Here is a 16,246-nt window from a genome sequence, read left to right on the forward strand (position 1 = left end):
TGCTTCAATGGACACCAATGTTTTAGCCATCTTGTATCTCCTAAGTAGCAGATAAGTGTTTCTTTTATTTGGACTTAATCTAAATTCTGTGCCCCATTGGTTGCCCATTCCAATTGGCTGTGTTCCTAATTACGTACTTTCAAATGATTCTTAGCATAAGTATCTGTTCTCTTTCCTTTTTCTTCCTAAGCTGGAACTTTTATTAGCGCCTTTCATTATCTTTTTGACATGTAAGTTAAACATCACGAGTAATAAAGCTACAAATCTGTTTCATATATGACCATCCTTATTTATATTTCCTCTAGTTCAATTTAGATGAGTAGATGACCTAGTAGGCCACGGGCTAACTCTGTACTGTGAAAATGAGCTTATGATCCAACTCCAGTGACCTCAAAATCAGAGACATTAAAATTCAACCTTTCTTTCTTTGTGACGAACGTAATTTTTAGCACGAACTTGTATTTTTACATCTTTCTTGCATGTACTTTTTTTTATGTCTTCTTTGCACCTCACCATTATTCTTTTCAATATTTTCAGTATCCTTATTCTACATTACATTATTTGAAGCCTAAGGTAGAACCTCAAATGACATGAAGGTCTGCTGGTGTTAGTTTTCCTTCCAATACTAAATTCAAGTTTAGAATCACTTCTGCAGGACTTCTAGCTTCCCCGAAGCCAAACTTATCTTTGTCTCATGTTTATATTCTTTGATGTATTATTGTAGCATGAAATTTATAAGTCTGCAATGTTAAGAAGACTGCACAGAGATCCTCACATTTGTTCACTTATACCTTTTTGGTGATTTCATAATATTTTTCTGGGAATCTGTTATGTCTTGTGTTTTCTAGTTTTGAACACAGCTCAAGTATCTTCTAGTTCTTGTAAGTCTCAGTAATTTTAGTGTTCTCTGAATGTCTCTTATCAACTCCTGCTGACTTACTTTACCTCATATTTTTTCGAACTCTTGCCAGGTATGGAAACAGCCTTTATCATTGCAAAACAGGTGTTAAAATGATTATATGTACCAAAGCTAAAACTCTGTTCTGAAGCAGAGTTCAAATACTTATACCTATCTTTCACATCCAGTTACATTATCTGAACACAGTGATTGCACTTCTGCATTATCCACAGTGGTAATCAGCAAAGTAAAGCCACTATTAATGATGTGAAGAATAACTTTGTAAACTATTTCCTTCACTTCATCTTTTGTGGCGGTGCAGACATTGTCCATATTTTAAGCAATGTAATGAAAAATTAAAATTATATTTTAAAAAGAAAAGTGATGATAAAGAACAAATAATATCAGTGATATCAACAACAATGATGACTGCCAATATGTGAATAAACTGAAGAAAAGGGAAAACAAAATTATTTGTTTAAGCCAGAAGACAACTATCTGTGATTTCAAAGTATCTGCAGTCACACTGTCAGTACATTACCATTCCAATAAATGAGTATGCCCTTGACCACTTATGCAATTAACTTTTAGTTTCCAAACTTAGAGCTTCGCCTTGCATTGTATGACTTTACAAGAGTAAAATATATACTATACACGATTGCTTGACACTTTATACAGTGAACAGTTTTTTTGAAATACAGATGTTGAAAATTATTAAAATAAAAATTAAATATCGCATGGTCCACTGCAGCTGCATTTTTTTTCAGGTCACTTATAAACCCACACAACTGGTTTTGCAACTATATGAATTGCATCTTCTGGTGCAAATATCTGTACTGAGACATCCTAAAATAATGAATGACTACATAAACATGGAAGATAATATTATGTATCAAGCTAGGAAACTAGTGTGGCTCACATACACCCCACAAGAACAGGCTTATATATACTCAATAAATGCAACTTGTAAGTTCATACCAAAAGAAAGTACTTACAAATGGTATGTCATAGGTTACAGAATGCTGCAGTGTTAACAATTAGAGTGGGTACATAATTATTTCAGCACCCTTCAATTGATAAATAACCAATTGTCCATGATGAAAGTCATGCTGAAACAAAATAATGGAATTAGGAATCAGAAATAATCCTTAATTAAAGATCAGTGGAACAGCAACTCAAATGAAAAACAGATGGGGACCATCTCAATGAGGCTGATCTTAGTTAAGTCGCAAACTGTGCACATTGCAACTAAAATACGTTCTTGTCAGTGTGTGTCAAACAACAAAATTCCACTCATAGATGTTGTTCAGGTAAGTACTGGGCCCTGTAGTGACTGAAGATTAAATAACATTTGTGTTGAAAACTAGTAATTTTAATACATCGAAACCTACTGAAAATTATTTTAATTGTTATTGGCGGGGGAGGGGGGGGGGGGGGGGCAATCAACGACCAAAAGGAAGAAGCGTATGCCGTCAATCAAACTAACCAAAAGCCAACAGTCTCATGTGTATTGGCCACCAATACAGTGGCTGACAACATAAACTGTGAGTGTCCCACGTGTTGTCTATGTGTGTGCTATAACTGCTGCCTGGGTACTGAGATGGTGACAGAAACTGAACTAACACAGGCAACACGGAAAATAAGAAAGCATGACGCTAGTGGCCTGTTGAGAACTTACGGGCACCATGCAAACTATTAGACTCGGCTCTCTGTATTGCATAAAACTGAACTTGAATAATACTAAATAACTGAGTCTAATAGCTTGTGTGGTACCTAAGTCCTCAATAGAGCATTAGGGTCACACTTTCTTATTTTAAGTGTTGTTCAATTTCCGTCACTGTCCCAGTACCTGGATGGCAGCCACAGCACATGCTTAGATAACACACGACTAGTAGCTTATATCAGCTGATGTGTTGGTGGCAAACACACATGAGCATGTCGCCTTTTGGGAACTTTGATCACCAACATATGCTTCTTCCTTTCCATCAGTGATGGCCCCCAAATAACAGTTATTTTAACTGTCAGTAGTTTTGAGAACATTAAAATTACTAGTTTTCGTCACAAACATTATTTCACTCTTCAGGGGCCCAGTACTTCCCTGAATAACTTATGTGAGGGGCTTTTTGTCGCTTGACATAGGCCGACAAGAGCGTATTTTAGTTTGAATGTGTATAGTTTGCAACTTAACTCAGGTCAGTCTAGTTTTTTGGCAACTGATCCACGTCACATGGGGATGGCCTCATCTATTTTTGATTTGAGTTACTTTTTTTTTAATTAAGGTTCACTTCTGATTCCTAATTCTATTCTTTTGTTTTACACGACTTTCATCATGGACAATGGTTTTTTTTTAATCATGTGACAATGGTTTTTTATCAACTGAGGAGTGCTGAAATGATTACCTTGTTACGCCAATTCTTACACTGTGGCATTTTGTAACCTATGACACAGCATTTGTAAGTACTTTTCTTTTGGTATGAACTTACAACTTGCATTTATTGAGCATATGTAAGCCTGTTCTTGTGGTATGTGATCCACACCACTTTCCTAGCTTGATACATAATATATCTTCCATGTTTGGTTAGTCAATCAGTATTATAGGATGCGTCAGACAGCTACATTAATTTTTAAAAATTATTTTGTACCGGTTTTTGGACCAGAAGATGCAACCCATAAATAGCTGTGAAACCAACTGTGTGGGTTTATAAGTGACCTGAAAAAAATACAACTACAATGGACCATAGGAGGTATCATTCAGCTTTATTTTAATAATTCTCAACATCTTTTTTAAAAAAAAACTGTTCACTGCATGAAGTGTTAAGAAATCATATATTTAGTTGTTGTTGTCCCTGTTTTAAGATTACCTATAAAACATTTATTTCTCACAACGTATATATATTGTTCATTACAGTTCTCGTAAATATATTTACTGTTCATGTATGATAATTTCAAGAGTTCAAACACTTTCAAAGCTGTACTTTCCTTGTAACTTCTGCGTGGTATCCTCTTTCCCCTCATGATTGTTGTATATATTATGGTGGCTGCAGGGGGCTGGGTGGGTAGGAGGGAGGGAGTGATTGAGTGTACATCTTGAATGTCTGTATTAACAGTAAGGTGGGTGGGTGGGTGGGTGGGTGGGAGGGGGAGAAGCTAGAAATATAGTACAATTTTCTTATCTTTTAGTTGTGTGTGTCTATGGGGTCATTCCATGTGAAAGGACCCTTCATAATAAAAAATAAAGTTTAAAAGATCATAAAGTGTGACATATCTTTCTGTAGCCAATAGGTCAAGGAAGCAGAAACTAATCCCAGTTTTCATTATATCGTGGCCTGAAAGGTGTAAAACAGTTACAAACTTACTCTTGGTATCAGGGAAAAAAATTTTAAAATTTAATGTGAAATGTTGGCAGCCCTACAGACTAGTGTCTTTGAAGTTGAATGTCCATGTGATGTGCATATACTCTCTGGATAATTGTGAAGCTGTAACAGTGGTTTTACATTTATAATACAGGTAAATAAGCTCTGACTCTTAAAAAAACAAAATACAGAATTTCTGCCACACCCGCAACACAGAAATACACATTTACTTGTTTATCAGTTTAGTTTCATGTTATGTAAAGTTGAAAGTTTGTAAAAGTGAGGTTAGTTACATGGGCTACAACTTTGAATTATATTTTTTTGTAGGAACACTCTATCATGTCAAGAAATGCGTTTCAGGTGTGACATGTCAAAGTGTTAGAGCTGTTACCATGATACCAGAACTTTGTATTGTTACTGTTGATATTATTGTTGTGATTGTTATTCTTGTAATTTATTATAGGACAAGCATGTCATCCACTGAAAAGTGTCGCAAGTTTAGGGAAAAACTGAAGCAATCTCCAATTCAGTATCAGGCAATGTTAGAAACGGAACGCAAAAGAGATAAGTTACAGAGGGAAAAAAATAAAGCTGCCTTGCAGGATGATCAAAAGAAACTTAAATGTATGCAAGATAGGGAAAGACAAAGGAGGCATCGAGAAAAGAATATAATTTCTGCTCAAACTCCCACTGCATCTTGCATTTTGTCATCCTCTAAATCATATAGTTCCAAAAGATCACTTGGGAAGGCAGTAAACAAGGTGAAGAAAAGCTTACCATGCAGCCCAAGGAAATGAAAAGATGTAGTGGCAAAGCTGTTTAACGATGAGCTGCCTGAAGTTGCAAATAAACTTAAAAAAGATATGTACAAGAAATGGAGTAAGTTTCTCAGTGCAGATACAGAAAATAAAATTAAGAACTTCTACCTACGTGACGACATAAGCCAAAGAGAATCAGGAACAAAAGATGTGGTTAGTGTCAAGAACCCTGAAACTGGAGAACGAGAACAGAAACAGAAGTGCTGTATGATGATGACAATATCTTAATCATATGAACAAATTATTCTTGAATATCCCGAGTGTCAGATAAAAAAATCAAACTTTTTCTCTCTTCGTCCACCTTTTGTATACCCTGTATCATTTATGCCACATAATGTGTGTATTTGTCGATACCACGCAAACATACAGTATTTGGATGAAAGCGTTGCAAGAGAAACCAATACATTTCCAAGTAGAGCACAAGATTTAGTTAGCATTCTTGTTTGTGACACAGAAAATTATAAGTGTATGTCCAGTGCCTGCGACAAATGTAACACTTTAAATGCGAAGAGCCTTGTGGGTGAAGAAGTACTGAACGATGAGCTTGAATGGACTCAATGGAAAGATGTTGTAGGTTGCCCTCAGCGTATAGAAACAGTTAGGACAGTTTTGAATGCCATTAAATAAATAGAAAAACAGCTTCTGGTATTCAAACTGCACTGTTATGTTAAGAAGAAGCAATCAAAGTACTTTGAGGATACAAAAGTAAATTTCAATGATCACAATTTGGTTTTGCAGGTTGACTATGCTGAAAATTTGTTTGTCAGGATGAGATCCAGAGTGCTCACTGGCACCAACAGCAGACAACTATACTTACAGCTGTGGCCTGGATTAAAGACTGCACCATACGCAGCTATGCCATTGTTAGCGATGACTTGTCCCACAATAAATATTCATTTTGGACAATACTTAAGCTGCTTTTTCAGGACCTAAGGAGAGAATTTCCTTATCTTCAAAGAGTCAAGATTTTCTCCGATGGATGCGCAGCGCAATTTAAGAATTGCTTCACATTAGGGCCTATTAAATGTTACGTATTTACAAGCTGACTTCGGCATTACTGGTGACTGGAGTTTTTTTTGCTAGTTCTCATGGTAAAGGTGCAGTTGATGCCATTGGTGGTACCGTGAAAAGAACAGTGTGGAGAACTGTAAAATCATGGAGGGTTACTATTAACACTCCTTATGATTTTTACAAGTGCATCAAGGAGAAACTGAAAGGAATTACAACCCTCTACTCATCATCTGAAGAAATTAATTCAGCAATGACTATGTTGGATAATCTTTGGAAAGGCGTACAGCCTATTCCAGGATTGCACAAACTCCACTGCATTATAGCAGTTAAAGAGGGAATTATAAGGGTTTCTGCTACATATGCCCAAGAGATTACAACAGTGATATCACTTCATAACCATGAAAATGCACACAGTTCGATGTGTTGTGTTGATAGTGAAGAACCCTTGAAACTTACTATAGGAGACTTTGTATTGTCTGAGTTGACTGTCACTGGAAAGTCCTGTTTGAAAAAGAAATACTTTGCAGAAGTTCTTCAAGTTGATGAACAAGCGGAGCAGGTCTTGCTGAAGTATATGCAATCCAGTGGGAAATGTTGGATTTGGCCCACAGAAGAAGACATATCTTGGGAAAATATTTCAGTAATCTCTCAGGAAGTAAATCCACCCAAACTGTTGAATAACAGGAGACAATTTGTTTTTCAGTAGTATTGAAATAGGCCTAGTTCTCTCTTGTTTAAATTTTTATCATTTTAACATAATAATTAAAGTATTTTCTTGCTGTTTTGTTTTAAATTTCACTCAATAATATTGATGTATTTATGTGTCACACCCACAACATGAAGGAAAAAAATATGTTGTCTTTTGGAAGTGTCTGTGAATAAAAGTTGTCATATCTTGTATTTTATTACTCCTTTCTTCACTGTGTAAAAAATTATCAACCATCCTGATTCAGAAGTAGAAGACGAAATAACTAAAGAACACAGCTATGTGCAAATGAAGGGTAAAGTTCTGTCACACCCGCAACACTTCTTCACGCTTTTTTTTAGCAGGTTGAGTGTAAAATTAAGAGCTAAAATTTTTACAGGAACTTAACAACATGCTATTCTATTCAGTAAATTAAAGTTACCCTTACTCTGACACCTGAAGTACAAACAAATATAACTTTACGTATGAAAAATGTGACAAAATGTCACACCCGCAACAGTGGAATGACCCTATGGCACCTATCACATGTTGGCCGATGGACAATTACCTTTTAGTGCTTTCATTATTGTGGTTATTTTATTATTTCAATAAAGCTTACGTTTCTTTTAAAAGCTCTACTGCTGTTCTACCCTTAAAAGTTCCCTGTTTATATTATTGTTACAGTTAGAAGCCCATTTTATCGTATCTTCTGCTTTGATGTGTGTTATGAATCTCTGTTCCAACCAGTCTAAATTGCTCGCAATTTCTCAGTACGTGTTTTCTGCTCGATGGCAGGCGTGTAATTTTTCCTATCTACTCATAATGCCCTTCAGGAGCTAGGAATACGTTTCCTCTGAAAGGCATTTTCATTTCTGTCCCATTTGCCTTTAGGTTAAATTAATTTTGTTACTGTCAAAGTAATGGAATGATCCAAGAGCAGAATGCTTAGTTACAACAAAGGAGGAATAGGGGTTGGCACCAATGAGGTCATAAGAAACTGTCCACACCTTTCAGTTTGCTACAGCAAATTTCTAGGAACCATGGAAAATCTGTGCATGGTTTGGCAGCCACGAGTTTCAAGCATTTTTTTCCGAATGCAAATGCGCAGTCATTCACAGATGTCCGAGATAAGGAATGGTCCGAGATAAGGAATGCTGTCCCAGGTTTTATGTCAATAAATAATAAAATAAACACTGCTGCTGATAACATACAAAACTGAAGAAAAATAATTGACACGACACAGAAACTGAAGGTAGTGAAATGATGAGCTATTTCTGTGTATTCAGACTGCCTGTTTTTAGTTTCTAAACACCAAATATCATTCACCCCATTCTCTGCAATGTGTGAAAAGTAAGAAATGAAATAAGGATTCTGATGCAATATATACGGTAGTATCAACAAAACTACAACAGTCCACTTTTATAACTTCGATTATGCAACGAAATGTTATCTATCTGCTCTTTACTGGTACTCTGAGAAATCCTAAATTATTAACATCACACCTCTGTACCGAACACACACCGCTGATTTGCTAACGAGGGTTGGGTGGTATGAAGACTGAGCTTGTATTCCTCAATCTGTTTAACAGGTTGCTTGTTGCTGGGTCGATTAGGTGGACCTTCTATCGAAAAAGGAAAGTGGTAATAAGGCAACGTCTATCTTTCTGGTAAACCACGTCTCACATTTTGCTTCATAAATTTAACAATCATAAATCGAATAGAAGTCACATTGCACATAAATTCTGTGCTTCGCGCGCCAATGAGTTTGCACACTGCAACTATCACACCATGGCATGTCCTGCGAAAATATTTGTCAATGAGCTTTGCAACGTTTCTGGATTGATGTCTGTACAACCTAAACAACAATTTGTGATACACATAGGATCTTCGAGAAAGAACTACACACGATGACTGCAACACAGCCGAAAATACTTTGCGTCGGGATGATTTGTGTCGACGAACTGTTGTACTGCAAAAGTTATCCAATCGAAGATTCCGACCAGAGGTATGTAACATGAAAATTACGTATATGTAAAGTTTGATATACAGTGCTTTTTATTCTTTGGAATTCTCTGTTCGCAATCTATTGTTACAAAACTTCTCGTTGCTTAACAGCAAAATATCTTAAGTTAAATTGCAAGAATCTGTATGATTTACAGCTAGATCACGAGGCCACGAGCCTCCTCCCCTCACCGCCTCGTGCACGTAATTTAATTCTTTCCATATACTAGTGAAGACCTACAGAATTTTTTAGCGTTCTTTGAAATATATCCAATAGAAATTTAAAACTGGTGTAAAATAGTTCTGGAACTGGCCTTCGACTGCATTGTATTCAGAGACAAAGGCTAATGTTTTCAAAGATACATAAGAATTACATCCTAACGGAGAGCCTCGTCCCCAACACAATATAGCCACAAGGTTTCTAAATTCTTATCTTACAATTTGGGAGCTTGTAGCGTTTTGCATGGGAAATCTACCATTTTTGCAATAAAAATATTGAATAACAATGTACTCTATTAGGCTGCGTCAGCTGCTTGAATGAGCGAAAACTGTTAATTATTACATTTGCAACCAACTAACTAGTGTGGTCACTAGTCACTACTATCTGTAGCAAAATTCTAGACAACGATATGCGATTTGAAAGCAAATGCTCCGTATCAGTGGAAGACACTGTTGATTCAACAAACAACAATTGTTACAAATCGAACTCACGAGCTTCACTTACCCTAAGAGCTACAGGTAAGAACTACCGTGGCTGTTCTTAACTTCTGGAAAGCTTTTGATTTAATACTGATCTGTCATACAATAAAGAAAATACACTTGTTTTTAAAAACTATGTTTGCGGCCGAAATTAGGTTTTTTTTTTTTACAGATGGAATGCAACACATTTCCATGATCAAAGCAGTAATTTTAGATGTGTCCATCTTAGGAGTTTGGCCAGAAGTGGTTCTGTGTGGACATTGAAAACCTGAAGCTGGGAGCTTGTCAGTGTCGTCTGTACTCTACCATAACAAACTCTGGCTTGATTCAGGCACCATTATTCCTTGTGACGGTGAAACATTATGATTCAGAGACCAGCGATCTTGGGCTTAAAAGCCAAAGTCACGAGACTACTGTTGTAGTAATTTCTCTCTCTTCCTCCTCCTAAAGGTCAGCTGTGTGGCAGTGGCTTTTGGGCAAAATAGTCGATACCAACCAACCTCTGGGATATCTTCCAGGCTCCAATTGCATCAAGCTGACTTAGATAAGCAGGTTTCTATTCGAGTTGACATTTAGTTTCTCCAAATGTTGGGAGCTAAATAGCTTGGATAAAATCCTTTGGAAAACTTGCCACATCTTTTTGAAACTAAAGGAGACTATAAAATACGATTTTTTGACTGTCTTTACAGCACTCCTTTTCATGGTAACTGAACTCACAACTCTCGAAAACTTGGATATTTTTTCTCCAAAGCTTGTAACCCTGAGCTGGGAGGGTGGCCTGACAGGTAGTACCAAAACCCAACCAATAAAGAGAGTTTAGATTGGCAGTCTTCCTGAAAAACAATTTCTGAACAATTGTAGCAGTAATACAATAGTAATAAAAAACATAGCAATATGTTTATTGTTATGAAGAGATAGTGGGGGCATGTTTGAATGAATATTTGACATACAAAAGGACTTACATGGAATATCTGGTGCTCCTCAATCAGTTAAAAGATTGCACATTATTGTATTGTTAATAGAGGCAATTATGTTCAGAAAAGTGCAAAAGCACTACAGAATAGAAATTTTGGAAACATGTAACTGCGCTGAAATGCATTAGAGCCTTAATTACAATGAAGGCATTATGCCAAGTCATGACTATATGAATATAGACTACACCGAAATTTCTGAATAATGGGGAAAACGATTCAGAGATGTTGTTTTTGAGGAACACTATTGAGAAAATTTATAGAATTGGCATTTGAAGCTGACTGCAGAAGATTCTACTGCTGGCAACATACGTTTGCATAGGGACCAGGAAGATAAAATACGAAAAATTGGGGCTCACATGGTGGTATGTATCTGCAATTGGAACAGGCAAGGAAATAATTAGTAGTGGTATAGAATACCCTCCACCACGCACTATACCGTGACTTGCGAAGTATGTGTGTATATGTAGATGTAAACAAGGTGAAGAACATAATGAAGTGAGTAAATGACGAATCGGAAAATAAAGCTGCCTAGACAGTCTATTTTAATTCACCCACAATGAGTGCATGAAGGGTTGGGGTGTTCACAATAAGAAATTTCATCTTCATTTGTTTAATTCAATGCACTGATTTAAAAAGTCAAATATTTGGGAACACAGTGTTAGCATTCAAGGGGAAATCAGCTTGTGAAAAATAGGACAGGATGTTCGTGATAGAGCTTAATTATGCATATCACTATGGTCTTGGGTCAACCTATTAAGGAATTCCTGTATGAGTGCGATATGTAGATGGACCTCATATAGTTTTCACTTAATACTTGTTCTTGAAACATTGTAATTGTTACTTTTATCTTCACTTATCTGACAATTCAGGTGATACAGCATTTCTGTGACACACTGTGAGGCTAACAAACATGTGATCAATGGTGCTACAGTTCTTTGTATATGTTGAATATTCCTTATTATCCCGATTTGGTATAGGTCTAACACATGGAGGAATATTCTAGGATGGAACACTCAAATGATTTTTAAGCAGTCTCCATTGTTAACTGATTTCATTTTTCCCTTAGCCTATCAATGAGTTGTTTTACCTGTGATTGAACCTATGTGATTATTCCATTTCATGTCCCCATCAATTGCTACACCAAGATATGTATTTTAGTTACTTATTGAGTTTGTGACTCTTTGATGTTGTAGTCACAGAATGCTATATTTTTACATTTTGTGAAGTGAGCAATGTTTTAATTTAAAGCAGATCACTTTGAAATTTTGTAACAGTCTGGCCCGATATTTGTGCAGCTTTTTTGAGATAGTACTTCATTATGATAACTGTATCATATGCAAAAATATCTCAAGTTACTGTAAATATTATCTGTGAAGTTATTAATATACAAAATTAACAGTGAGGGTCCCAACATACTTCCCAGGGATATGTGTGAAGTTACTTCTACATTTCTCAATGACTCTCTATCAAAAAGAGCATGCCTCATCCTTTCTATCAATAAATCCTCATTCCAGTCACAAATATCGTTTGATACTTTGTACTTTCACTAATAAGCATTGATGTTATACTGAAATGGTTCAAATGGCTCTGAGCACTATGGGACTTAACATCTGAGGTCATCAGTCCCCTAGAACTTAGAATTATTTAAACCTAACTAACCTAAGGATATCACACACATTCATGCCCGAGGCAGGATTCGAACCTGCAACCGTAGCGGTCGCGCGGTGCCAGACTGTAGCGCCTAGAACCGCTCGGCCACACCGGCCAGCTGTTATACTGATTAAAAGTTTTTCTCAAGTCCTTTAAAAACTGAATCCAGAAGTTTGCCTTGATCTACAGCTTTCATTGTGTCATGTTAGAAGAATTTTGTTTGGGTTTGACATGACCAGTGTTAAGTTGTGGTACACAGCTCGTTTATTAAGCACAATACACTGGTTACACAGAATACAATACTCGAACCCAAGTGCAGGTGCTATCGATTATGAGCCGTAGCAGAGAATACAGTTGGCAGAATAAATCTCCAAAAGTTTACATTCACCACTATGGTCATTGTAGAAGTAACAGCTATACAGCGTCTTATCGCTGAGGCAGGACAACACATAAGAGGGCCTCCCCTAGGTGTATTGGCACCTTTGTTCTAAGCCAGAAGAAGCTGATTGGTACCACATGATTCCACAAGGTGCCCAGTTGTATGTTTCTGGCTTGCAGTGTCGCTCATGGTGTAATGCAGTAATTTGTGTGCTGCTGGTAGTGGAACCATGCAAACGCAATTTCACATATTGATCTCTGAATCACTGGATACAGCATCCCTCCTCCACCCCCCCCCCCCCCCTCCAAGAGACAACAAAAAAAAGATTCATAGGTCCAACTTATGCCAGCTCTTGTGTGGAAGAAGAGGGGCCACCTCAGATATCCAGGGATGCACTTTCTCATTTCAACATCACTGCTCAGTGAGGCTGGGTGCTGCAGTACTGCTGCTAAGCCTGGCACCTAGCTGGGTGGTGGTGCTGCTGAGCATATTGTTGTGTCAATGCCATTGTCAACATGAGCGTGGATTGGGTCCGTGGCTTCAGCAGAGGCTGTTGCTTCTTGACATGGAAAGAGTGCGAGGAGCGAGTCCATGGCAGCTGCAGGAAACTGGTACCTATATGCCTCTTGCTGCTGCTGTTGCTGCAGCTGTTGTAGCTGAAGAAGAGGCAATGTTGAAGTCTGAGCCATCTGAGCCCAGGATTGAAGGTGGTATGACGTGGAAGCCCTGGCGGGGGCAGCCTAGACTGCAGCTGGTTCCGATGGTGCTCCACATCAAAGGTCGTGTGCCAGAGTCTTTGCAAGTACCCAACCTGTCTGCTTGCCAAACAAATGTTTGCACCCACACCACACTGTCTGTTCTGAACTGCTAGTGTGCAGAGGTTAGCTTGTTCTACTGTGGGTGGAGGAAGTGCAAGGAGGTCTGAGATTGCCTACCATGTGGGATCTCTGCAGGAGTCCCAGCAGCTGGCATAGCCATGTAAGATTCAAGAGTTAATGTATTTTCTGTGAGTGAATTGACCGAACCTCTACCTTAAGGTTTTCTTTGAAGCTGCAAACCATTTGATCCACCTCTCCATTGCATTGAAGATGGAAAAGAGCAGTACAGAGATAACAGATTCTGTATTGGTCAAAAAAATTCATAAATGTGAATGAAGCAAACTTGAGGCTGACATGTTGCTTCCTTCACATATATCACACAAAACATTCACCAGGTATTCCTATTGAACAGATTTATTTGCAACACAAGAAACAACTTCGCAAATTTGAACACAATAACTAACTACCAAAGAACAAGAAAATAAAACTTTCTTGTCTGACTGATTGGTCAAATGAACTGAATTCGAAAAAGTGAGTCACAGGTAGAATCTTTTAAAATTTTGTATGAATGAATTTTGTAATACTGACATCAAATCCAACACTTTCCAAGTGCAGGAGACATAGCAAAATAGAATGCCAAAGTCCTCTCCACTCGGCAACATCCCATTTGGCAAAGTCCCATTTCACGGTAACAGTGATGCGTAGAGGATTTGATCTTGGTATTGCATCATCCAGGTGGGGCCTTGCTGATGCGGCTAGCTGCACTGGAACTGCTAGCTGCCATCTCAGCATGGGTCTAAATAGTTATCTTTGGGGGGAGTAACACTTTTGTTTGATTGGCTCAAACTTCGTTTCTGTGGAAGTAGGAAATAGTTCAGCCCGCAAGCACTGATCAGCCTGTGCACAAGCCTTGGAGCTGTTGCAGGTGTGGCCACTGCTGTTGCCCTCTGTTGATCTACCAGTAAGCTGGCCAGTTTGAGTTCATGCTTTGCACGGACTGAAGTATCATTGCTGTAATGTCTGTTGTGTGGGTTGTTTTTGATGCCTCTTGCACTTGTCGCCATGGAAGGGTCCATTGCTTGTGACCACTACCCTGGGAAAATCTTCAATGGTGAAAACTTGTGTGAATGCTTTGACTGTGGTTTCTGCTGTTGTTGTACACTTTCGCCTCAGAAAAAGCGACTATCACTGAGTCACATATTAGCCAAAAAGGTCCTGCATAGTCGACATGCACACAGTCCACAGGATCAGATGGTTTAGGCCATAGGGAAAAACCTTAGGAGGAACAGCCTGTTGAGGTGCACTTCCAGGCATGTGTGTGCCAGGTCCTCGATTTCTTTGCCCACAACTGGCCAATAGACGTGATGGTGAGCCAAGATCTTCGTGTGAGTGATGTTCCAGTGTCCTGCATGAAGTAAAGAAAGCACTTTGCCACATAGTGAATTTGCATTGACTACCTGGTAAGACGCATGTGATAACCAACAAGTGGCATGCCACCAAGAGCAGTTCCTTACATCAAGGTTCTCAGTATTGAGCTGGACTGTGTTGGTTGGCGATCAGGCCAGCCCAGTCTCACCCATTTTGGGAACTGACAAAGGGCAGGGTCCTCCTCTGACTGCTGTGATAATTGATGGAATAATTGCAAAATCTTCCAGAATGTGGTATGCCTCGGCATCTGTATTGAAACAAACGACCTCCATGTCTGGATCAGCTGGAAGCCTGGTAATGTTTCTCTATAGGTATGATAACTGGTAGGCTTGCATACAATATTATTGCATGCTGACAGGAACAGGTCATACCACTGTAAGTGATACACTTTTGTATGTGGTAGCAATGATCAGGGACTGAACAAAGCCAGCAGTGGTTTGTGTTTTGTCACCAGATGAAACTGAACTCCCTACAGATATAATGGAACTTGCAAAATAACTAGAGCATCCTATTTTATCTAGGCATAGTTTTGAAGAGCTGAATTCATAATCTTTGAGTCAAATACTATGGGGCCGGCCGGAGTGGCCGTGCGGTTCTAGGTGCTACAGTCTGGAACTGAGCGATCGCTACGGTCGCAGGTTGTGATCCTGCCTCGGGCATGGATGTGTGTGATGTCCTTAGGTTAATTAGGTTTAAGTAGTCGTGATGCTGCAACTGCCTGAAGACATGTTATTGTGTTGTCTGTGTGAGCAGATGATTAATTAATTAATAACAGTGACTCTACCTATATATTTAAATGCATCATGCAGTATGAGACATGATCACAGATGTTTACTAAACGTTCTGAATATTATTTTTCTCCTACTCATTATGTTGTATTACAAAACCCTTAATTTAATTTCAGATTTCTTGTTATAAATATATACTGCATTTGCAGATGACCATCTCTGCAATGTGTATTCTAGAATCTATTTCATTTTCATCTCAAAATTTATACCGTAGTAGCTGACTGGTACGAATTGTGCTTGCCTGGGAATTGTCAGTGCCGGAAGACAAACGATAAAACATCCCCCCTCTCACGTCTTTTACACTCCTGGAAATTGAAATAAGAACACCATGAATTCATTGTCCCAGGAAGGGGAAACTTTATTGACACATTCCTGGGGTCAGATACATCACATGATCACACTGACAGAACCACAGGCACATAGACACAGGCAACAGAGCATGCACAATGTCGGCACTAGTACAGTGTATATCCACCTTTCGCAGCAATGCAGGCTGCTATTCTCCCATGGAGACGATTGTAGAGATGCTGGATGTAGTCCTGTGGAACGGCTTGCCATGCCATTTCCACCTGGCGCCTCAGTTGGACCAGCGTTCGTGCTGGATGTGCAGACCGCGTGAGACGACGCTTCATCCAGTCCCAAACATGCTCAATGGGGGACAGATCCGGAGATCTTGCTGGCCAGGGTAGTTGACTTACACCTTCTAGAGCACGTTGGGTGGCACGGGATACATGCGGACGTGCAT

At 38.6% G+C, this 16,246-nt stretch overlaps 1 protein-coding gene across 3 annotated transcripts in view; it reads left to right on the forward strand.

The window, feature by feature from the left end:
• Nucleotides 1-16,246, forward strand: part of LOC126176960 (ketohexokinase-like) — a 120,811-nt gene that overhangs the window by 17,021 nt on the left and 87,544 nt on the right. Inside the window, exons 1-2 of one of the 3 annotated variants that reach the window (XM_049924168.1) lie at nucleotides 4,354-4,405; nucleotides 8,647-8,769. In XM_049924168.1, the coding sequence (XP_049780125.1) occupies nucleotides 8,672-8,769 (98 nt within the window). In that variant the 5' untranslated portion in view covers nucleotides 4,354-4,405; nucleotides 8,647-8,671. Of the gene's footprint in view, nucleotides 1-4,353; nucleotides 4,406-8,448; nucleotides 8,770-16,246 lie in introns of those variants that run through there. The other 2 variants (XM_049924169.1, XM_049924167.1) reach the window with 2 other exon arrangements.

This window comes from Schistocerca cancellata, chromosome 3, assembly GCF_023864275.1.
Source record: "Schistocerca cancellata isolate TAMUIC-IGC-003103 chromosome 3, iqSchCanc2.1, whole genome shotgun sequence".
Lineage (NCBI taxonomy): Eukaryota > Metazoa > Arthropoda > Insecta > Orthoptera > Acrididae > Schistocerca > Schistocerca cancellata.